Source organism: Rhea americana, unplaced genomic scaffold, assembly GCF_003343005.1.
Source record: "Rhea americana isolate MKP2758 unplaced genomic scaffold, rheAme1 scaffold_68, whole genome shotgun sequence".
Taxonomy (NCBI): Eukaryota; Metazoa; Chordata; class Aves; order Rheiformes; family Rheidae; genus Rhea; species Rhea americana.
This window is the reverse complement of record NW_028186845.1, coordinates 616,721-641,099: the sequence shown is the minus strand read 5'-3', so window position 1 is coordinate 641,099 and position 24,379 is coordinate 616,721. Positions and strand designations below refer to the sequence as shown.

Sequence of the window (24,379 nt, the reverse complement as noted above, 5' to 3'; positions counted from 1 at the left end):
TGGATGAATAAAAAGTGTCTGATCTCTAAAAATAGAAGGAATTTGCTCCTTTGAATACTTTTTTTGTAGTTTCATTTCCCTTTTTCTAAGGTCTGTAGTGTACATTAATAACTAACACAAGAATGTTGGTGTTCAAAGACAGAGTTATCAAAGTCCTGTGGAAAAGATGGAGTACATCGCTTGCTGCAAGGATTAATGGGGAGGAGGGCAGTTGGCTGAGGAAGAGGCAGACCCTTTAGAATGAGTACCTGATCCTGACCCATCTCTTTCTCTTTGTAGCTGACTTTGGGTTTGCTCGATACCTGCAGAATAACATGATGGCAGCAACATTGTGTGGTTCACCTATGTACATGGTAAGTGAGTTTTGCTTATAGGTCTTTCTGTATTATTCTTACTTTGCTCCTCCAGAAGCAAGGCCTTTCTTGATGAATATCAGGGTAGCTGCTTTTCCCCCCTTGGCCCCCAAGTTACCTGCAGAAGTGGAATTTTCTTTACTTGTCAAAAAACAGGTATTGTATTGGGAGACTTCATAAAATCCTATCAGCCTGTAATGTCAGATGACAGGTGCCTGTGGTACTGTGTTGTCATCTAAGTTTCAGGTGAGCTGTTGATAAGTAAAACCAAACAAAATAGAGTATTGATCACTGTTTCCAGCAACAAAAGGACTGAAGGTCAGGATGATGTTTCATGCATCTGTCTGTCTCTTGAGGCGTTGCTTCCTTGGAGAGGAGCGTCAGCCACTGTGCTGCAGCAGGCCTTTTGAGACAGTATTTCCGAAAACCCACTGTCACCTTGGGCCCCTGCAGTGACTCTTGCCAAGCCCAGAGCATCAGCATCAAGATTCCTGTTTAGAAGCAGTTTTGTAAAGTTCCCAATTCTTACTACTCTTTAGTTTCAAAAAATCCATTTGGGCTGTGAACCAGTTCAGGTAGAGATCCTGCCATCCTTGCAGTGTGTCTAAACTGGCATCTAAATATGTTCTGTTGCACATAAAACTCTATAAATAGAGTTCACCTGCTTCTGTTTGCACTTTGCATTTTATGCCTCCTCCCAGAATTCTTTCAGACTAACTGCTTCAGGAATGATTTCTTTGCTTGTGAAATAGATGTGTTTAGAAACAAAATGATCCATGTCACCTCCTTGTACCTTCCATCCTGAGACAAGGATGTGAGGAGGTGATCTCTTGTTTGTGTTTATGGAAACAGTCAACATCTCAGTGTCACATCAGGATAGTTAAACTAAAAATGACAAAACCAGGCCAGAAATAAAAATGTCAGAACAAACTGTAATACTTCCTAGAGATGTGGGTGTCTGAGCTCAAAGTAAAGAGTTGATGTGGTTCAATTTAGGTTGGAATTTTCAGAACTGCCCTTGGGGAAAGCAGGCACCTGATTCTGAACATGGTTTAGTCCCCTTAATTTTTCTTTGAACTCTTCAGGCCCAGAGTTAGGCTGGGCTGCACTGCATGGCAGTGCCATATTTGATGGTCTGTTTCATCATACAACTTTTGCAAAGCTGACTTCCTCCCTCTCCCTCCCTCTCTCTCTCTCTCTCTCTCTCTCTGTCTGTCTGTCTGTCTGTCTGTCTTTTGAAACCTGATGTTTACTTGACTATGCTGTATGTGTAGATGATGTCACTTTTTTTTCCCCTGGTGAGAGTTTCCTGAATTGTCTATTTTTAGTGATGCTTTTCTTTTTGAATCTCTTGTGAAAATAAATCAAAATACCCAGCTCCTTTTTGAAAGGGCTGGAGGAAAGTACTGATGACACTTTTTCTTTAAAGAGCTCTTGAGACTCCTTTTAAGCTTAGAAAGTTCCATATTRTTCTGTTTATTGGAGGATTTAAGGGAAGATGGCAAGGGAGGGTTAAACTGGGATTTAGGGTGGATGTTTGAAGTCTCTTTCTAATGCTATTGAGGAACTTGAGTTAGCCCTGGGAACATCTGCTAGCAGTGCAGGCTCTTATACTGCTTTCTTAGCTCATAGCCCATGGCCGTTCTTTTCATTTTCTTTTGTTAAAAAGTGTGTTACCAGTATGAGAATGAGCTTTGTGTCTGAAGCATGATATGATCAGTGTCCTGTGAGACAAGAAACCTCMGTGCACAGTTCATGTCCTGTTTTAGCTTAGCTTTGTTCAGTGTCATGCCTGTTTCCCTTTGGGACTGACCAGGCTCTGRTCTGCAACTTGTTTGCTGCCATTTGTTTCCATTACATGTGGCCTTTTCTCCTGCAGTGCTAGAAAGTTGATCCCTTTCCACGCTGGCAGCACTGAAGTGAAATCTGTTGTTTTAAGTGTATGGGATTACCAGGCCTGCCCATCCGTCCCTTCTGTGCTGCTGTTCCTGGGGCGCGTTGCCTTCTGGACCATGAGGCTCTGCGGACTTGTGCTGCTTCCAGCTTCTGGAACAAGCCTGGGAGGGAGCAATTGAGGGCACAGTGTGAGGTTAGACCTCAGCCTCTGAGGGYCAGCAGGGCTCTAGCTGTCAGGAGTGAAATACAGATCTGCCTTTGAACCCCAACTGTGCCATTGGCAGTGGGCTCTGGTGCATAATTAATATCCTGCCATCTTGGGCTAAGTGATGTGATGCTGCCTGGGACAGAGGCCGGAGCTTACCTGTTCACCTTGGTTGTTTACCTTTTACTTGCTTTGCTCTGAAAGGTCAGTCTGTGCCATTACAAGGAGACTTCTGGGTACAGCTTGATTCAGCAGAGATTGTCACCTGAGAAGGGAATGGACTGGGTTTGCCCACCGTAGGCAGAACAGTGTAGGTTTTCTGAGTGTGTGTTTGCCTTTTTTTTTTTTTTTTTTTTTTTTTTTTTTTTTTTTTTTCAGACAGAAATAAAAGACAAAAAACAAAGTCTCTGCTGCCCCACTTTATGGAATTGACCCTGCCAAGGTAGCATTACAGTCTTCTCAGATGGGAACAGATCTTTCACAGTTACTAGGAAACCTGCCTCAGGGGTGCGTGTGTTTTTGTTTGTTTGTTTGTTTTTAAGGAATATTAGTGGTTTCTGGTTCTTTATTGAAGCTGYCAAAAAAGAAAAAAGCCACATCTTTTTATAAAAACAGATTTCTGTTCTCTCCCCCAAAAGGCACCAGAAGTCATCATGTCTCAGCACTATGATGCCAAAGCTGACCTCTGGAGTATAGGAACCATAATTTATCAGTGTCTGACAGGAAAGGCTCCTTTTCAGGTACGTTGCTTAGATTTAATGTTTTGTGTGTGTGTTGTTTTTTAATTTTTAATCCACTTACTCTATGGCTTCTGTCACTTATTTARTCCTATAGACCTGTGGAGGTCTACGGTCCAGCATACTGACAGTGTGGTGCTTTACGTGTTGTAATTCTGGAAGTGTTACTGGAAGATGACACTGCTTCTCTAGGCTGTGTCTCTGTGAAATGTATCTTCTGGGTATAAGACCTCAGTAAAGGTCATCCCTGCAGAAAACTTTCTTGGATTAGTTAAGAAAGAGATGCTTGAGTTGCTGATACTTCTTCACATCTTTTGAGCTTTGTAGAACTCACTTCTGTCTAGTGCATGGATTATCTAGCCATGCATCCATATCCATGGGTTATTTGTCTAGTGCAGATTAAGACCAAGCCTCAAATTTACATACTGAGTGAGTGTCATTTCCACAAACTCCTCAGCTTCTTAGATCAGATGGGTGAACTATGGCCTTTATTTACTTTTTATTTACTTTTTCCAAGTTCTGACACCTCTTCACTTAAAAGGGGGGGGGGGATTCTGTGGTGGGAGGAAAATTCTGTTCTCATGTAGTAACCTAAGCTTTATGAAGTGCAGGACTTCTGACCTCTAGTTCAACAGCTCTTTAGGATTTCATAGGCATTCAAGATCTCATGCAAAATTGCATGATCAGGAAGGATAAAGTGAATTCTGAATCTGTTGCAGGAAAGAGCAGGCAAATATGGAAGTAAACTAATGGTACATTTTGGTTTTTAGATTAGTACTAAGAAGGTTTTTCTCCTTGAAGGTGTGTGCGTTTTGTTTGCTTGCTCCCCTCCCCACCCCATGCCAAATGCTGTAAAAATCTTCCAGTCTTCCATGCCAGCGCTTTCTAATCCTGCTAACGTCTCCCTTCCTGTGTATTTAGGGCAAGACTTCATTTCCTTGGCTGTGTGTTCTTCTTTTTCTTTTAATACCCCACACAAGTACATAAACTCTTGAATCGCTCCCATTTACTGGCTGCATTYGCTTGTCAGTCTCAGTATCTTTGTTTAAGAGAGGAGAAAATAACTATCAAGAGAAAATAAAAATCTGTGCATTAAGGGAAAAAATATGGAGGTGGAAAAAACAAAGATTTACCTTGCATGCCTCAGTCTTGCACTGATTTATTCTTATAACAGAGCATTTTGGTCACTGAAGGCACCTTGATATCCTACTCATTGAAATCATTTAGGTATAACTGACGTGGTGACTGTCAGAGGTGTTTTGCACTTACAACACTGTCATCTGATTTCTTTGAAAAGAAGTAGGTGATGTGACTTTTACCATTGATCAGTGAAGCATGCTATGGAAATGGTCTGAGAATATTTGTTCTTAAAGGATTATTCACAGGAAATAAAATTAATTATTAGTCAGCCTCATTCATCTCTCAAGCAAAGGTTTTGAAGGGGGAAGGTGGTCAGAATATCAATCCTCTGCTTGTATGTGTGTCCTCAGGTTCACAGAGATGAGTGATCCTGTAATGCCTGTGTCCCTTCTATTGAGTGAGGGCGATTTGCCCTTGCAGAGAGGAATAAAGGGGCATTTAGGTCCCTACCCAGCAGGTCCTGATCCTTGTTTTGTGCCAGCCTGCCTGGATACCTTCTTTCTTTCACATGTACATCTGACATCTGTTGGGCTGGGGGAGGGGGTCGTTTGTTTTTCTATTTTAATTTTTCCCCATGCCCTTTGCTCTTTTGGGGGCTGTATTTTGAAACAAAATGCTAGGCCCCATTTGTTAGTGCAGCAACAGCTGYGGATCTGTTTGATCAGGGAGAAAGAAAAGCTCAACCCAGATGGTCCTCCATGTGCCATCTATTTGTTTTGACCATGTGTCTTACAAACTGCCTTCTCCCAGCTGCAAGTCTCAGGTGAATGAAGTCTGTCTAGGTCAGATGTTGGAAAGCTAGTTAAAAGTTAACCAGCTTTATTTCTTTAGCTAGATTGCATTGTAAGAATTTGCTCTGATGGCTGGTGGTCTCTGAGCAGGTGAGAAGACATTGCTTATGGGGCTTTTAAGAGGGTAGGGGGAGAGAGAGAGGTAGTGGACAGAGGTGATGGATATGTGGTGAGAGGTGCTGGGAAGCCCATGGAGGTGGGGTTCAGCACTTTTGAAATTGGCTAGTTATCTCCCGACCTACCTCGAGACAGCAGTCCCAAGTGGTGCCGCCAGCAGACCCAGTTGTACAGGGCAGCTGGGAACTGAATTTCTGACATGAACTTCTTCAGGCTRAATCCTCACAATGCTGTCTCTCCCATACTTGCAAGGACATCACCTCTATGCTTACAGACTGGAATCTCCAGCAAAACCTGGAGCACAGCTTGRTACCTTCTGCTTTTAGCCTCTTAGCTGTTCGCTGTGTGAGCCAGCTGGGCAACTTCACAGGAATGCAAACCAAAAGGAGTCAAGTATTATGTGTAGCAAGGAGGAAGGAGTAATTTAAAAATAAAATGGGCTTCAGGTGGCTGTGTTGGATGGAGAAAAGATCAAACATGTGAAAGGGCTGAGRCAGCTGTCAATCAAGAAAGTGCTTATAAATCAAGGCAGAGATGTGTGTATAATTCCTAGCTGTCTCGAAGTTAAAATTAACTATAGCTGGGTCACCCAAGGCAACTTCCCAGAGCTATTCCTGCCCCTTTCCTGCCTCTTTGCATGCAGACAAAATGCTGAAACTGTCAGATATGGACAGTTGGTAGGATGGCTGGTGAAGCTGTCTTAAGGAGCTTTTTGTATTAAACGTACCCATAAACAAAACAGTGAGACTGCCAGAAGGATGAGATTAATAGGATTCAAAATCCCTATAAACAGATTTGCTGAGCACTGTATTAATGTGGAATTGTTAATTTGCTTTGCTTAGCAAGTGGCTTGCAGTTACAACTCTTCATCTCTGTCACTGAAGACTTTTGAAGAATTCAMATGGTAGTTTTAACATCTCCTAAACGGTTTTGCATTTTCCATAATCCACAGAGAAGTAGTATATATTGGAGGAGGAGATGAGCAAAGTGGCTGAAGGTACCAGTGGTTTGTGAAATGGATGCTAACAGCGGGAAAGCAATGGGCATGTCCAGGCAGGTGCTACGAGCAGAATTGTGTGACTCAGTTGTTTAGTAGTGAAGTTGTGTGGAGATACAGTTGTTTTTTTACCAAATTAGTGGTGATYCAAAGTTCCTGATGCTGGGCCCCAACAGACCACTGGCTACATCAGAGACCTGAGATCCAGAGTCTTGAATTTTTTTGCTCTTGGGGGCAGCTGTAGTGAGAAAGCATAGTCTGGGTGGTCAGAGGCCTGACACCACAGATATGATCCTTGTTGAACAAGTGGGAATTGTGCTGAGAAAGCAGAATGTGGAGGAACAGCATCACTTTTTTGGGAGGCGGAGGGGAGGTGGTAAAAAGCAGGCRGAGGATTTTGTTTCTATCTAAGCTAGTTCTTAAACTCTCTCTGATGAACTGGACTTTGCATATGTGTTTCTCTTAACATAGTCTGCCTTTATTGTCAGGAAAATATTTTTCACAAAACACTGTCTGAAGTAGAGGTTCATTGTATTTCTGAAATGAGTAGTAGTGACGGGAAGCACTGCAGAGGAAGCAGCCAAGGCTTGTGTCTCTGATGTGAGCGAGCACTTTGCTTCCCTGCAGCGGAATTGTGTTCCTCCTTGTATGCATGTCTGTTGGCGTAGTTTTCCATGATGCAGAGCATTGTGGCCAAGGCATTTGGTGCAGTGTGGACGTTTGCTGCATTAAAGTTTGCCAAATATTAAGAATCTAATTACAAAGCCAGATCTGCAAGGGGAAAAGTATAAGCTGGAGTTTTACTGAACTGAATTGAATGTCACTGACTGGAAATGCCGTTGTGTGTATTTACTTCTGCATAACAACATGCTGTGCTCTGAACAGCAGTCATGTAATGGTTTGTGAAGAGCRTAATATCTTTGCACCTTCTGTTTGGGACCCTGCTGATTCTGTAAACAGCAGAGGGTGGGTTATTGCAGAGAGGAAAACCAGATCTTTCTTATTTCTGTCTGGAATGCCGTTGGTTCGTGCCAGTGTCTGTGTGTGCATAGCAATGCCCATCGTATGTTACTGGTACAGATCGGTAGTATAGCTTGGGTTGCTTAGGCTGTGCAGGGAGTGTTGTCCTGATCAGTACTCCCCAGTCTGACTTCATCAGCTTTTGAGACCCTCCCTGTGGTTTTTCTTTGAGCTTTGTATTGAGCTTTCACAATTGTCCTTAATTTGATTTTTTCATCTTCAGCCAGAGGGAGTAGGTGATGTTGAAACAGCATCTTGTGTAGCTGTTCTTTCAGCCATGCAGTGTTGTTGGTATTGATGGCCATCTGCAGATTGGATTGTCTGATTTGCCATTTTAAGCATCTTAATTGACCTTAAATGCTTCCAATTTACAAATGGAAGTGGGTGGAAAGCTTGAGGTGTGTGTTCTCTCTCTCTTTTTTCCTTTCTCATCCATCCTTTCCTAAACACTGCTGTAGCGATAATGGATTGCACACAAATATTTGATCTTYCCTCCTTGTTTGTATATACCTTCATGTGTGTGGCACGTCATCCAGCCCACTCTGCCCTTGTTAGAGAGACTCTGCCTAACAACTAAAGCTTGAAACAGTTGGGTTAATTTAGTAGTCCTGTATTTGGGGTATAAAATCAAAAGGAGAAATGACATGAGATTTTTGTACACTGGCAATTGTAAACCTCTTGGGCACGAGAGGGGCTGTGGCTTGACCTTCTGGCTTCCTGGAATTAAGGTAGGAAAGTTGGAATTGCTGTTTCCCTATGTTCCTGGTTTCTACACACTCAAGCTCCCTACCCTTTTTCTAAATACTGCAACACTAATCCACGTTCTCAGCAGGAGCTGCCATTYGTCATTTGGCAGTCCTCACGTCTTCAGTTATTTTGCTTCCTGGGTGAGGCTATTAGGCAGCTTAGASCTCAGCATCAGACCCACTGAAACAAAGCTCCGCTCTCAGAAGGGATCAGGTGAGGGAGGTTGAAATACTTGTATTCTTGCTCTGGCACAGCGTTGGCTTTTCAAGCTAAAGAAGGCTTCAGGTTCTCATTGTGCTGGTTCAGCAATTGCAAAGTTGCCTCTGCTCTTCAGAGTAACTAAAATGAAAATGCTAATCCTCTCCCTTTTATTGTAAACTGCTTCATGCRCTGGTTTTCTTTCTCCTCTGTAGGCCAGCAGTCCACAGGATCTTCGTCTCTTCTATGAGAAAAACAAGATGCTGATGCCGAAGTAAGCATTCTTCCAGTGTCACTGTTTGTTTCCACTTGCTTACACTGTATTTACACCTGTCCCCTCATGCTCCCRGCTTGTTGCTCAGGGATATAACTAAAATATTTGTCCACCTGCCTTTCGCTATTCCTTAACTGGTAGCAAYGTGGCCCAGAGCAAGTCAGACAGCAGCCGAATGCCAGAGTTGGTACTTTCCCCTTCCCCAGATATTCYTTCCCTTCTATGCTACAAAGATTCAGGGTTTATTTAGAAGCAGCCATTAGTGACTTCAAGAGCCAGCTGGTGGTTGGTTTCCAAGTAGGGTTTTCCCTGAGGCTGGAAATGATTCTTAGGAAGAAAACATGGCAATTCTTCAATCATACAGGGAGCCAAATAGTGGTCTCTCCTCTAACCTGCGATACCTGACTGGAGATTGCATTCCCATTTTTTTCCATGTGTCAGGACAGCAACTGCTCATGTCCATCATTCTTGTAGGAGGAAATACATAACCTCTATAAAAATGGACACAACTGCAGTTTGCAAGGGATATGTAGGGAAGGTATCTGCTCTCATCCTACAGGGTGCATGTTACCTAGCAAAATAGCCAGCTGCCACTGAGTGCTGTGATTTGTCACTATATTTTGGTTTTGTTGCTGTGGTCTTTTCTTTTGATCTCTGAGCTCTTAAAGCAGAACCTTGTGTCTGCTATTAAAATCTTAACCTAGTGTGAAGACAGGATTGAAGTTGCAAGTTACTTGCCCAAATACTGAAAGAAATTTTTAAACAGAAAAGTTGCTTCTGTTTGACAGAGCTGCAAATGCAGCCATTTGTGCAGGAAGTTCATTGAGYTGCTGTATATGCTTTTTCCTTATCAGTTTAGACGGCTCCAAGAGATAGTGGAAAGAGCTGTCAAGAAACCAGAGCTCTGATTAATGACCTGTGCTATGCATTTAGATTCCCTTTAGGTACTTCCTTTTTGATTTGGGGAAAGGGGGGAACTTTTGATGAGGATTAAATATTGGGCCTGTGCATACAYTTCTAGATGGAACCAGAGCATGTGATGGAGTAAAACAGCCAAACAAGGCAATTCATAGGCAAACAACCACCAGGTAGCTGGAGTCAAATAATCTGTGTGGACAGAAAGTACAGCCCCCATTTCCTGCAAAGGGCCTAAAAAGAAATGGGTGCCCACCTTTGAGGTAGTTGCTCTTAGAGAGAAATAAATCCCTGTGATTAAAAAGCTTCCTACTGCTGATACGACCTGTTTGCCCTGCTGCCACTTTAGCCTGTGGAGSATGTGGTAGGAGGCAGCCAAGAGGAGAAACAAACTCAGCAGTAAGAGGACAGCATGTTTGTTCTTGTAGGGATTAATTCTTTCCCTTTGTACTGAACACACTGTGTACGCATTGTATTTACCACCTCTGCTTTTAACTACCATATTGCACCAAAATTTAGATCCAAGGCCATTGTTTGTTTTACCCCAGAACTCAAATCCACGKCTGCCTTTGTGTTAGTGTTGACCCTCTGCTTTCCAAAGTTCGTTAGTCTCCAATGTGAGCTGCAATCTGTGCTATTTCCTGAGTAAACATGAATAAACTGCCTCCTCTAGCCTTGCCAGCGCAGGATGAAACATGAAACTGTTCGAGTGACCTTGTTCTCAGACTGCTGCAGTGCCAGTGTTTGGTTTCACTCTCCTTGGGGCTAGTCAGGCTGGCACCCACCTCCCCAGCATCCCCATGGGAGATGGTGTGCTCCAGCTTGCAAGTGGGGTGGGGAAGAAAAGCTCCTGCGAGCCCCACGAGCAGTCTCCACCTCAAGTTGATGTGACTGCAGACTGGTGAAATGCCATTCCGAGGTGGGGAGCTCATGGCAGTTAGGGGTAAGCCCAAAGGCCTCAATTTGAATAGTACTGATCTAATTAACATTGATTGTACTCATTTGCGTGGCAAAGTATATTCTAGATCATGGGAGGAAGGAGGCAGTTTTCTTACTCATGTTTAACAGGATGGCCTYGGAAAATAATCCTGTAGAGTAAGAGGAGGCAGACAGGCTGTTAGCCTGCGCTATTTTCAGTCTGCTTTGTGATTTCTCAGGTCTACCACTTGACCTGCCTGTTTCTTGGCTTTAAATTCATATAAAAACTAAAGTCATTGCTGGGAAATGGACTGATCTTGGATGAGTGTTTTGTCATGAATAAATAAATAATGACGATAGTACTGGAGGACTGCAGGTCTCCAGCACTAATGTATTTTTCAGGAGAGTCTGCTAGCTCTGGTATCTTGAGTTACTCTATTACACAGTGTACTTCTGAGGCATGCCTTTTTTGACAAGTTTTCTTGTTTTGTTTTGTTTTCCTTGGCTCAAATTAAGTCTCAGTTTAACTGCATCCCTTCCCGAGTTCCTGCCTTCTTCCTCCATCAGCCTGTGAAGAYGTGTAATTCTGTCAGGGTGGAAAAATAGCTATAGTTGTTTTTTTTGTCAAGGATGGAAAACCAGCTCCTCCAGGACAAACAGGCATGATGAATGCTTGCTGTGACTCTGAGTTCTAGGAATYACTGGGCTCAAATTCCTGCACAAGTGAGGCCTAGGACTTCATAGAAAAATAACCGGATAGTGCTCAAACCTATAAATACACACCTTGTCTAGCATCTCTGGTTTCACTCCTGACTGAACAAGATTCTATTAATGCTATCTAGCACATTTTTTCCCTCCTCTTGCCCCAGCTGTTTTTTTTTTTTTTTTTTTTTACCCCATCCATGTCAGGGGTGGAGGTGGTAGAGGAGGTGCAAACGCAGTTGTCTCTCCCCGTGTGGGTCAGACGCTATCTTGGGCTGGTGAGTGATGTCAGCCCAGTGAAGTGGAGCCCTGCCTGCGCGAGCCACGTGCTGTCCTACTGAGTAGACTCAGGCTTTGCGCAGTTAAAATTGCTTTGCTGAGTGCATATGCCATTACCTTAGCTGACCCTTGCATGAGAGGAGGAAAAAGCCTGGCAGACTGTGGGGACCATGCTGGGCATGGCCATGATAAACAGAGTTAATACCAAAAGGAGCTGGAGCCACCTACGCTTAATTTGGAGAGCTCTGCTCTGGCTGTAGTCAGGGYCCTGCTGTTGGGGCTCCTAACAGCACTCTAGTTACTGAGGAAAGTCAGCATAGCTGAATCCACTTATGCAAGAGCTGAACTCTGCTTTCCCTTCCTTAATCCATTCATTTATTCCCTGCTTTGTGCAATATACCCAGGTTATGAGGAACTGCCCTGATCTCTCCCTTTCCCCCATCTGCTTGTGGAATGAGGTGCAGTGTTTCACTAGCGCTTCTGTGCTGTGATGGTCGCTAAAGAGTGTTATTTCCTTCTCTGCTGCACTGCAGAGTGGGGAAATAGCAGCACTAATTTTAGTTTGCTTGGGTGGCAGATGCTCTGATCTTAGTGGCCTTTGATTAATAAATACTGTATAACAAGGGGGCAAATAAGCAAAGGTCACTTGCTAGTCTTATATAAGCTGCATTTGAAAAGAAATGCCTTAATAAAATAGTAGTAATTGGTGATAAATTTTACTACCAATGCCTTAATTGGAAACTTCATYTAAGTAACTGCTTCATTTTAGTGATCTCCTTGTTCTCATTAGAACGAGTGGAACATATTTTCTTAGAATCATAGAGTCAGTAAGGCTGGAAGGGACCTCTGGAGATCATCTAGTCCAACCCCCCTGCTCAAGCAGGGTCACCTAGAGTATGGTAGACAGGATTGGATCCAGGCGGGCCTTGAAGATCTCCAGAGAAGGAGACTCCATAACCTTTCTGGGCAACCTGTTCCAGTGCTCTGTCACTCTCGCAACGAAGAAATTCCTCCTCATATTCAGGCTGAACTTCTGTGGTTCAGTTTTTGCCCATTGCCTCTTGTCCTGTCACATGGGACAGCTGAAAAGAGTTTGTCCCTGTCCCCTTGACACCCTCCCTTCAGGTACTTACAGRCATTGATAAGATATTTTATTTATCTTGTGCAACTTATTTTATACTGAATGGGTTTAGCTGAGAATTAGACAGATGACATTGGCCTCTGGAAGGGAAGGATCTGCAGGTGCTCATGGGAGARGCCACTTTAAGGCTATGGCTAATCTAGCTTTATGATAACAATGGGAAGTAAAAGGCAAATAGAGATGCAAATAGAGGTATTCCTGTTCAGCCTCTCTCCACTGAGCGCTTCTCCTGTTCCTACCCCAGCAGGCAGAAAACAAGTTTGCATTTGCAGTTTGCCTTCCTGCATATGTAGAAGCAGCTGAAGTAGGCTGAGACTCTTTCTTATTTTGCTTTTGTTTTTAATCCTAGCATCCCCAGAGAGACATCAAGCCACCTAAGGCAGCTGCTGCTGGGCCTTTTGCAGCGCAATCATAAGGATCGCATGGACTTTGGTAAGAGACTCTTCTGGTTCTACTTTTGCTGCTTCTCTTTGCCATCCCTTTTTGTGCCACTGCACTGCACAAACCTTCATAGTTGTGGCTGGTGCTACTAAAAGCTTCTAGGTTGGCGTATGTGCTTCACCTGCCCAGGAAGTTTCTTTATCTTGGGGTTTTATTATCTGCTCGGAAGATCTGTGCTGGTTCCAATAAAATGTTGTAAGCCCGGAGATTTGGTGTGCCTTTGGCAAGTGCTTTCCTACCTGCATTCCCTCTCTTGGCCTCTGATTTTGTAATCTTTCTCAACTTCTATTGTTAAGTGTGCTATCAGGTGAAGTGTGYATCTGTTGCACTCCTGTTCTTACTCTGTCATAGTATCTTTTCAAAGCTGCAAGCTGCATCCATTTAATAGATGATTAATTTTATATCCTCCCTCTCCTTGGATCTGCAGTGATAATCCAAGCCGGGAAACCTCAGCTACATGTAGCCCCTTCCCTCCTCCAGATTCCTATGGAATGATGCCTTGGTGCTCATCAGGACTCACAYCTGGCAGTCTCCTGGCTCTCCCAGCAGATCTGTGTCTCAGTGTACTGACCTGGCTGGCATGGAGATTTCCTTAAGGCCCTTTTTTGATGACTAATTCTTTACTGAGAACAATCATTAGGAGCCAGGCAGTTGTGTTTCTGGCAGCCTCTTCCAGATTGCTTAGCTAAGCCAAAAGGTCTGAAGAGCTAGTGGAGCCATGTTTTAGGGGCAAGCAGGCAGAGTTGGAAATACTACTGGAGCCCCTTAAAGGACCAGGACATCTAAAGGCAACTCTGTCTTCCCTCTCCCTAGGCAAGGATAGARGCTATAGATTTTTCTTGGATAAAAATTGGAATATGAGTAGTGTGCCTAACTAAGGAGGTTTGTTCTAGTCGTRTGTCAGCCTCCAGGAGCAGAGGAAGAGAACAGCAGTGAACACCTCTGCTTTCCCTTATTCCACGCCTATGGCAGAAGAGCTAAGTTTGCTCCTCCCAGCTTCTCAGAGTTTGAGTGAGGTTTGGCACTGGACAGGCCTGTTTAGGTGGTTTTCCTGAAACGAGGCTGCTGTGGCTGAAGCCCACAGATCTGTGTTAAATATCACAGCAAGGCATAGGATTTGCTACTTTTTTGCCCAACACTTTCCCTTCTTCTAAGAGTAAGGTGAGAGGCAGTGTTCTTGCATGTACTTTCAGAATATTGGTTTTTAGTCAGATCTGTGGTAAAGGTGCTTGATATTTCTGTCTTGGAGGTGGTGGTGAGGAGGTTTTTGCTTACCTGTTCAGGTGGATTGTTGCTTGCTGGGCAACACATGCTAGTTGAAGAGATTGTTTTGCAGCCKCTGTTACTTTTTGGATTGGAGATACCAGGGAAACCTTTCTGTGTAAACTATCATCTGGGTAAAGCAAGTGTGTGGATTAACTGAGACTGATCATAATTATGCAGTGTTGAATGTAAAGGACTAGTGTTTACTCGGTGCAGAAATGAGAAAAGCCTTTTCAAAAGAGAGTTGTTGAAGCCACTGGCAGGTTGGCTGGAATACAAGTGCTCCTCCCTATTTCCTGCAATTCCTCTATCTGGGCTGTGGATCTGTCTTCTATCACACATTACAAAATGCTCTACATTATAAAAGAAAACATATTTAGGTTCCTGTTTTCCTGCTGTCAAAAATTGAGTCAAGTAAACCTTTTTGGCCCTAAAGCTGTTTCTGTGCTTCTTAGGAGTTTACTTTATGATGCTTGGGAACTTGAGATAATACGCTTGGATTTCACTGAGGACAACAGATACAGCATATCTTACTGGATTGAGATTGAACCCCTGAGATCTGCTTTCTATAAAGCATAAGGAACATCTGAAATATAGGCTTCTATATAGAATATATATAGACAACCTTTCCCTGAGAAACAGCTGCATCTCACAAAGATGTGCCAATCTGTATAGAAAAAGATCCTTTGTGTGGGTAAGGGCAGGTAACAATCTGATATCCCGTGTCATGTTAAAATATCTCCTGTGAGTTGAGAGGCAAGCAAGCACTAGACCCGTGACTGACTTAGACCAATACRCTTCCTCAGCATCCAGTTACATCCTTTTTCTCATCGGCTGCTCCCTCCTTTCCTCCGACTCTCCACTTCTGCTGAAGCATCTGAGCTTCATCCCTGCTTGTGACACAACCATGTAACTGTTTTCTCTGCTGTCTCCTGGTGCCAGGTCTTGAATTCCTCTGTGTTCCTGAGGGCTTAGAGACTCTGATGTGCACATGCTGAATGGACTCTTCTTCCTTTCCCTAGGTAGTGTCAGCTTGGGAGTTTTCCAGATTATGCCTCTTGCAAAAATAGTACAATACTTAAATGAGAGCACTTCTGTGTCCAGCTATGTCACGTTTTCAGCTGCTGTCTCTGGCTGGCTGCACCTAAACTGTTAATACAGAGCAGCCTCAGGATTTTAGCCCAACCCTTAGATGGCTCCCAGCAGACAGGTGCTTTGTCTCTCTACCAGGAAACTAGCCACAGGTTACTCTGTTCACCTCTGCTGTTCATGAAAGATCTAATTTTGGCTGATGATCAGTGTCTTTAAGGTCCTTTACCTTTCCATACCCTGTTCAGTTAAGATTCTTATGTTTCTGGGTCAGGGATGATTACAGAGCAGCCATTTCGGAGGAGCTAAGGATACCAGAGGAACTAGAGGTCCCAGAGGCCCTGCAGAGATGGGCACAGTGCCTTCCACAGAGCTCCCCCCCGGGTTTTAGGGGATTCATATGCCAGCATTGCACGAAACTGAAACTTCATTTGCTTGTTGCTTGTCTCAGCTGCTGTTCTACTAAGAAATAGAGGTCTTTGCAATTTCAAGATTATCTAGGGGACAGCCAAGAGGGTTTCAAGTGGCAAGTTTTTTGCTGATGTTTTTAAGTAAGGTTGTTTAATTTTGCTTCACAATAATCAGTCTGGAGGAGGAAAGGAGAACAGTGAAAGAAATGGTCATTTCCACCCACTCCGTGGCTACTGTGTAACCAGATAAATCAGCTCAGCTGAGGGGATGATACCCTCTAGAGGACTGGGCTGATGGAGAAGCTGGAAACACAACAGTCAAGGAGCTTCCATCAGAGTAGGGATGTTTCCATCCATAACAGATCTAGTCTGGCAGGTAAGCTGAAATCTCCCAAAGATTTCTGTCATTTCTGTTATGCTGAGCACAAAACCAATATACTGTTGACTGTGAGGCCTTGCAAGGAGGAGTGGGGAAGAGAGGGCTTGTTTGGTGGGTTTTTTTTTTTCCAGGAAAACTCATGGGCTAATGAGAAGCTGTTTACAGAATGTTGAAGTTTGTAAGCTTGGTGTTGCAACAGGAAATCTATGCTGGGAAAACAAGTTGAACTGCCTCTAGCTAGCTAAATAATCAGTGATGATCCATGACTAATGCTCTTGAAAGACTGAGTTGCTGACTGAGATAGGAGAGGAGTCAGTGCTAAACTGCACTGGATCAAAGACAGAAGTGCTGGGCAGGAAGGCTACTGTGCAAGGGCAGAAAAACATGTAAAGGGTCTTTGGCAAGCCAGGACAGAAGTTTTTCTCRATATGAGTCTGTAGAACACTTTCCCATGGTGAGCAAAGACATGGCAATTGTGCCTAGTGCAAAAGAAAGGGAGTAAGGGAGTTCTGGGCTCCACCACTCTGTGGTGGCCTGTTAGAAAATCCATTTCTGCCTCAAGTGCAGGATGGGCTCAGCTGTGTATGATGGAAGATTACTTGGTGGAAGTCCTTTAGCCCTTCGTGCCTCTTCTGTCAAATTAGTGGCAGTCTGATATATAGTGCTCCTGGATCCCTGCAGTTAGGGTTGCTTGCCTTCCTGACCAGCCAGGGATTTTAGTGCTGCTTTGTTGCTTAGGATTCCCCTTTTCTTGATGAGAACTTTCAATCTCTGCCCCTTTGCACAGGTGCAGAGATGTGCTCATACCAGCTGTCAACATATTCCCAGTCATCTTTGGCCCTCAATAACGAATTCCCATTCCTACAAGTGTAATGTAGCTGTTGGAAGACAGGGGAGCAGTCTTAATTAACTTAGTGTATGCTCACTGGCAGCCCAGACTGGTAGCTTACAGCAAAATCTTACCAAGTTCTTTAAGGCCCTGTGGGAAGGAAAAGCCATTAGTACTTGTGGTAAGTCCCAGAGTTCAAATCTTTGTGTCCTTTAGCTATGTTTTTGGCAAGAGTGTTGGGGGTTTTTTGTTTTTTTTTCTCCTTTCTTCATTTGTGTAATTGCTCCATCTGATTTACTGTCCCCTGACCCTTCTGCCCAGAGCTGATTTTGCAGATGGCTGGGAGCACAGGTGATGCTGTTCCTTCATACTTGTACAGTAATTTGTTGATCCAAATAACTTCTCTGCAGTTTTTCTTGAGCAGGTCCTGTGTCCAGTCCCAAGGGTGTATTCTTAGACCAGTACTACATGCCATAGCAGTCAGTCACTTAAGCATGGAAGTTGACTAGATTGTATGGAAAAAATTTCACTGTAAAAATATTGTGACCTATTATGGTTTTTCAATTGCTTCATAAACTTTTTACAGTTGCTTCTTTTCACTGGGTCATTGTTCTTAACTTTTTTTTTTTCTCCAGATGAATTTTTCCATCACCCATTCTTGGATGCAAGTGCCTCTATGAAAAAATGTAAGTCTTGCATTTTAACTACTTTTCTTTTTGAATTGTGATATGTCTGTCTTTGCTTGTAGTTCAAAAAAGAAAAAAAACTCTCTGTTTTTTGGATTGAGTATGGATTAAAGTTTCATCGGTGGTGTGTCTAGATTTTGCTATTAGATTTATTTAATTTTGCTGAATTATCTTCAAAGGAAGGATTTGGGGGCTATTTAGAAAGCTAAAGTTAGAAGTAAAACTAGTTTTGAAATATATTCAACTGCTTTTTGTGAAGCCGTTGGCCAGTGGGGATGCTTGTAGGGTAACAGGATTATGCTACATGATCTTGTCTTTCATTTACATCTGTAAGATATGGGTAGTGAATGGTGTGCAGGAAAATTAATATTGTTGGTGTGACTTTAGGCCAGGTGGTACCCTAGGTTGGCTGTGCCAAATGGCAGGTTCCAGTTACCAAATTTTGTTTCAAGATTTGCCTTCAAATTCTTGCTGAATCTTCTAAGTCTTGTTATAGAGGGGTTTGTTTGGAGTATTCTGTGAGAACTGGCTGAGACAAAGACACATTTCTGTTGAAAATCCTTTCCCCTTCTGGGCTGAAATTTTTGAAGTTTTCAAACTGTGTGTATTAGGATTCAGAAATTTGTTTTCAGTAGAAAACAATCCAGAGTTGCTGCTAGTGTATGGGATAATATTCTTCTGGCCAAGAGATTTGGTTAAGTAGAATTGCATGTAGTCACCTTCCTCCTCCTGGAAGGATCATCTTGGGCCTTTTGATCACCTGAATAAGTGATATAGATCCAAGGTTTTCAGCATTGGCTGATTTGAGGAGCCCAGCTTCCAGGGACTGGATGTTTCAGAGGAAGCATGCTCGATGCTTTCTGAACACAGAGCCTCTCTTGGATGCCTATTGCAAGGGATGCCCCCTTGTCCAACACCCTCATCATGCTGACAGCCTCTTGCCTGCACCTTGGTGGTCCTACAGTATGAGTCTTCTTGGTTGTTCCTGATACGGATTTTTAACTGTGTACTTAGGTGACCGTCCTGCGGGCAGGAAAAGACGCTTCTGGTTTAGGTGTGTTTGCAAGCCGGCCAAGCCCCTATCTCCAGCTGTGCCAGCAAGATATCGGGCTAATCCTGTAAAACAGGGCTGCTCTGCAGGCAGGAAAGGCAGTTGCCTGTGCAGGACTGCTCCTAAGCCAGCCCAGCTCTCRTCACCAACTATGCCACTGCTGTGTGGGAAAAACCCTTCAAAGCCTGATCATCCTGTGGGTAAAGGAGGACTCYCTCAGCCCTGTCTTGCCTGCCCACCAATTCATCTCCTACCACCAGCTGCTCCATTGCTTCACTGGCCTAGGGATCAGAAAAACCCATGCAAGCAGGAAAGGATTCTCCTGGCTTGGCCTCAGTTTCCAGCATCTCCCGCACCTTCACTGTGCAGAAACCAGACGCATCGTCATGATCAGAAGGCTGTCCTACTAGCTCAGCCTTTGCCCTCAGCTGCACCAAAATTAATAGCAGAGGGTGCAGGCCCAGTAAAGAGGGTACCTTTATGGGTAGATAAGGACTATCCAAACTCCAGGCCTCTTTCCTGCCCTGTTGGTCCCCACCTCCGGGCCCGTGTCCACAATCTGGAGCCCTCTCCAGGCAGGAGACACCGTTGCTGAACTCAAAAACACAAGAGGAGAAGTAGCTCTTCATTACTGTAGGTCTTCAAGCTGATGTGCACTGGTCGGAAAGTGCAGTGAAGAACCTTGATGAGAAAGGCTGGATGTGGAAATTACGGTCCTTTTGCTTACTACAAAGGTTAGAGAGGAGCCAGCACATCAGGAAACATCTGCATTAGTGATCTCAGTTAGAAGTCATCCAAGATGTACAGGACACTGTTTAACATGGTAGCATGCTTAATATTTACACAGTTTTAGATGAAGTAAACGACTTCACAAGATTACAGTTGATCAGGGACTAGCTTGGCTTTGCAGGCAGAACTGAGACCAGTCTGAAAGTTTATCATGTTGCTTCATCTAAGTGTGTGTCTCTGTACCATGAATGTAGGAAGGATTGAGGAGGAGGTGGGCATTTGCCCCTGAATCTTGCTCAAATTGGATTTGTTTGTTGGCATCCTCTGGCCTGTAATAGAGAGCTGGGGAGAGGAACAGCGTACTGTTGTATTTTTGTTCTCCCTGGAACCTGATAACTGGACTACCCCGACTTCAGTGGAAGCTAGACTTAGATCAGCAACATTTGAGTGTGCAAGTTTCTCTTAAGGGAGTTTATTAGGTAACGCGTACCAGCTTCTGTGTTTCAGCATAGTAGCTGTTAAGTGACCAGTGCACCAAGACCTCAGCTAAACTCAGGGAGCACTGCGCAGCTCTTGCCTAGAGGAGCTTCCAGTTCAGAGGTGCCTCCACTACACATGCGCTTAGGTCCCAAGACAGTTTTAGCGAGCCACCTCCTTTCCACATCGGTTTGCAGTCTGAACAGAGCACAACGGCCTGTGCCCCTGCAGGCAGGTTCGCCCTCGGATAGTGGAGACAGAATGGGAGTCGTTGCCACTGCAGAGCCAGTTGCTGAGCTGAGAACGTAATCTAGCTGCTGAGCTCCATCAAGGCTGATGATCTAGATCTGATCAAAACACAGGGCTTAAAAATAAAGAGCCATAAGCTGTTTGTTCTGTTYGATACATCTTGGTATACCATCTCACACAATTATACAGGAAAGTTGTTTTTTTTTTTAATACAAAATTTTGGAATTCAGGAAAATCTTGGAATTCTCAAATGTCTTTCTAAGTRGATAATTTTGAGGCTGCCTGGAGGTTTTTCCCCTAGCTTAAGTAAAAACTGGCATAATTTTCAAGGCACTTTAGCAAAATYGATATTTTCATCAAAAATCTTCAAATGCAACACTTCCAGCATGCACATCTCATCTTCTGCAGTCTGGAGGGTTGGTTGTTCTCCTGTTCTCCCTACTCTCCTCTCATGTCTTCAGTGAGTAAGAACTTAACTCTTCTGACATGCAGGGTGCAYTGCAAAGCAGTGTCTGTTTGCCACAGGCTTTAGCCCAAAGAGTGGTTCAAAGCCTTGAGGTTTTGTTGACCAACTTCTGTTAACTTTAGTAACTAAAACACTGAACTACTACTATTTTTGTTTGTTTATTTATATTTTATATTGTAGATTTTGTACCAATGATTAAGCATGTACTGGATATGTAAAAATTTATTAATAAAGTCTTTAAAATATGTTATGTAGTCAGAATGTTGTCTGTCTGTAGCTAGGTCTCTGATCAGCATATGGTATAGGGCAGTGCGTTACAGCAGTACTGCATAAGAAGGCATAATTAGATGCTTGCACAAGTCTTCCCCTCAGTAAACACAATGTAATTGGTACCCATGCAGAATATTTTGGAGGTTTTTCTGCCTGTCTCTAATGAATGCTAAGCTGGTACCTCCTTTACTTTGACTTAAGAGAATATGTACTGTGAACACTTGTTCATAAGTGTAATATATAATGCTAGTGAGATGGTTCAGTGTCTAGAACATCTGGCTGCTTTTTTATCATCACTATAACCATATTGTGCATAAAATGCTCAGGTAAAAACAGGCACAAAATCACCATAACTTCTGCATATAAAAGATTTTAATGGTGCAATTCTTTTACTCAAAGCACAAGGAGGTTTTTGGCTTTTTTTCAAACTGGTACCTTTTGTTTTTGCACTCAAACTATTGCCTTGTCAGACTGCAGTTAGGAGTGACTTTTGATGACTGGTTTTGATTGAATCCAGATGATCACAAAAATGCATCCCTCCGATGTTTGGGTTGGGTTTGGATTCCAAACAAAGCCTTTATATGAAGTTTGAGGCTCAGATATTTTCAAGATAACAGAGCTCCTTGGGGAAAGACTTGTTTAGAAGTTCGTTTTGCAGGTGTGTAAGAGCAGTTGTACTCTGTCACATACATAGACTCTCATCCTGTATTGGGATCTGTGCAGCTGGGGCACRGACTTGTCTTTATGATTCTTAGCTCTCATTTTGAAAACAGTTGGCATTGGTTATGCAACAAACAGGATGACTGTTTTGTTGCTGGAACAAGTTGGGAGAGGGCAATTATGAGAACAGATTTATTTACATTACAATTACAATCCAGCAATTTTTGGATTTGGGTGGGGGCCTACAATTCATCTCAACATTCCCTGCATTCAGACTTGAGCTGAAAACATGATGAGCCAAGTGTTTGCACCCTTTTTAATTTTAAACTGGGAGTGCCTGGGTGTGTGGAGAAGATGGAAGCAAGTATCTTGCTTTCAAGCTGTTCTGAATGGCTGACACAAAAAAAATATRCACAGGCAGGCATATGGTGGTCAGAGATGGCTTGTCAGAGCCAGACCTCATGGTTCTACATGTATGAACTCAAAGGCTCTGTTTCTAATGACAGGATCTTTTGAATTGGACCTCCCCCTATTACAATTGATTTTGAGAAGTTATTGTTCTTTAATAATATGGTTAAACAGATTGCCTCTAAAGTTGTGCTTAATGCACATATAATTTTGAGTTCCACTTTGTGGTGGAAGTCTGCCTGTTTGTCTTTTCTCTAGATTAATGGAAAGTTGTCCAAAGCAAACAGACAAAAATAGACTCTCAAATTTAACCAGGTTTAAATCAATAATAAACACAAAAATAGGATGGAAGGGACCTTGTGAGAGACCTCATATGACTGTAATGAAAATACTAATTCCAGGAAAAAAAATAAACAATGGAGCAAATATCAAGACTGATATGTGAATACAGTTTAGAAATCACTTACCTCCTTTTAAAAAGTCCTTTGCATAGTAGGAAAGGCTGTCTATAGAGTGGAATTCTTCCGTAGCTATTTACAGAATAAAAATAGGGAGACTTTCTCCCACTAGACTTCTGGTTTTAAATATACAGGTAATGTATTAGGACTGCTCTGCAGTCTGCAGGCTCTGTGGGRGTATTTCTGAGATCAAATATAAGTAGATAAAGGCAGGACAGCTCTCCATTCTACAGGCAAGTTCTTGAATGCCTGAGTTTGTTCCCTGATTGTGGGAGTTATAAACCAGCTGCGCTCAAGAAGTGACATACAGCTGAACCCCAGGCTGCTGGTGAAGCAGCTTGCCAAGCCTCTGCCCTGCAGTGGTCCCGTCTGCAGGTACCACAGCCCCTGTTGCTTTACGAGAGCCAGGATGGTGAGCTTTAACAGCATTGTCCCATCAATGGCACAAAATCAAGCCTAGGATAGATGTGGAGGCTGAAAGGCATCCTCTTGTAAAGCTTTGGAAAGAAATCTATGTGTGGACCTAGCCCGACAAACTACTCTGAGTGGACACTGTTGATGCGTCGTAACGTGATACAGGAAGGCAGATATGGGAAGGCATCCCTTWCCTCTTCTCTGCTCGTTAGTGCTTTTACCTCCTACCCTTCATCTGACCTGACTTCTCATGTTCTTCTGGGCACCTCTATCAGTGTCTGCTCCCTTCACCTGCCTGGCTCCCCTGAACACGCTTAGCCTCTGATGAAACTCCTTATTGCTGACATAAGCTGAGAGGCAGATAGGCCAAGATGCATGGCAGAGCAATTAAGAGTGGGTCTCTACCCAGAACTGTAATTTCTCCCCCATATATATGTTGAAGAGCCGTTCTTGCTGGGCAGGGTTTCTTTTCCTCCTGTTCTTGCTGTTGTACATGTGCGAGTGCGTGTGTGTATGTCACTGTACGCGGGTCCCAAGCAGCAATTGTGCTAGGACTTACTATCGCAGAAGCCCCAGGACTCTGCTGGATCACTTATTTGCAGTAGAACTTATCTCCTGAAAAAAAATAGTCAGCTCACTTTTTCTAACATTGCAAAGGATGGAGGAGGTCACTGTGACTGTGGCTAAACTGTCCCAGCTGTTGATTACCTATGTAAAAAACGCATGTTTTAAGTCTGTGTTTCTTTGGCTTTGTTTTGCTGTTGTTGGATCTTGTTGCATCTCTATTGGACTGAGGAATTCAGTATCTAACTAATTGTTGTGTTTGTGCAGGAGACACCAATCTAGTCATCATTTAACCCTGTTTAGGCTAAATGAAAATATTTTGTAACATTCTTCATTAAAATGCATGTTTTTTCCATTCTTTTGTCATTAAAATATTTTCAACAGTTAACTGCAAAGAGGTGTACTTTTATTTTTCCACCTGGTCCTGTAGAGTTAGTTCCTTTGTAGTAGCTAATGTGATTAGTGACAGAGGTAGCTTTACTTCAAGCAGAAGCATCCTTCTTTCTATGTATTATTATCCCTCCTTATATTAAACATGGAGTCATTTAGCACAGATTCTGTAAAATTAGAAATCCGGTACAAGTTTCTAATTTTATGCCAGGACAATGGAAGAGAAGCAAAGCAAAATATCTCTCACCTCACTTAAGCATTGCTTTTGGTCTCTTGTGTTACATTATTAAAATACTAAATGGTGAGAGAGTAAAATTTGACTTTGGGCTGCCTAGTGAAGGACTCTCTGCAACTTCTGAACTGTTCAGTATCATGCTGGGAGACCTGGGAATTTGAACCACTAAATATTGCAAAGTAGTCTTTTAAAGAGCCGGTGTTAGCTTTGACTTATCTCCTCAGCTGAGCTGAACTCTTCTAAATTATTTACTGAACCTCACTTGCACAAGTCATTGGAGTTAAATATTGTTTTCTCTTGTGGTGCCTTAATCATCTTTTCCACCTGAAAGTTAGTGCATCCTTTCAGGATGTGCTTTCTGCCTCTGCGAGGATTACAAAAACTAGTTCAAAAATGAAGTGAATAAAATATGCAGTTCTGATCCTGAGCAAGAAAAATATAAAGGCAATGCAAGAATGACCAGTGCTGTGGAACAATTTCT

At 43.1% G+C, this 24,379-nt stretch overlaps 1 protein-coding gene across 5 annotated transcripts in view; it reads left to right on the top strand.

Moving 5' to 3' along the window:
- Positions 1-24,379, top strand: part of ULK1 (unc-51 like autophagy activating kinase 1) — an 80,074-nt gene that overhangs the window by 26,341 nt on the left and 29,354 nt on the right. For all 5 annotated transcript variants that reach the window (XM_085321148.1, XM_085321149.1, XM_085321150.1 and 2 more), the window contains exons 8-12: positions 280-353; positions 3,093-3,194; positions 8,417-8,475; positions 12,780-12,862; positions 17,477-17,527. In XM_085321148.1, the coding sequence (XP_085177274.1) occupies positions 280-353; positions 3,093-3,194; positions 8,417-8,475; positions 12,780-12,862; positions 17,477-17,527 (369 nt within the window). The remainder of the gene's footprint in view (positions 1-279; positions 354-3,092; positions 3,195-8,416; positions 8,476-12,779; positions 12,863-17,476; positions 17,528-24,379) is intronic.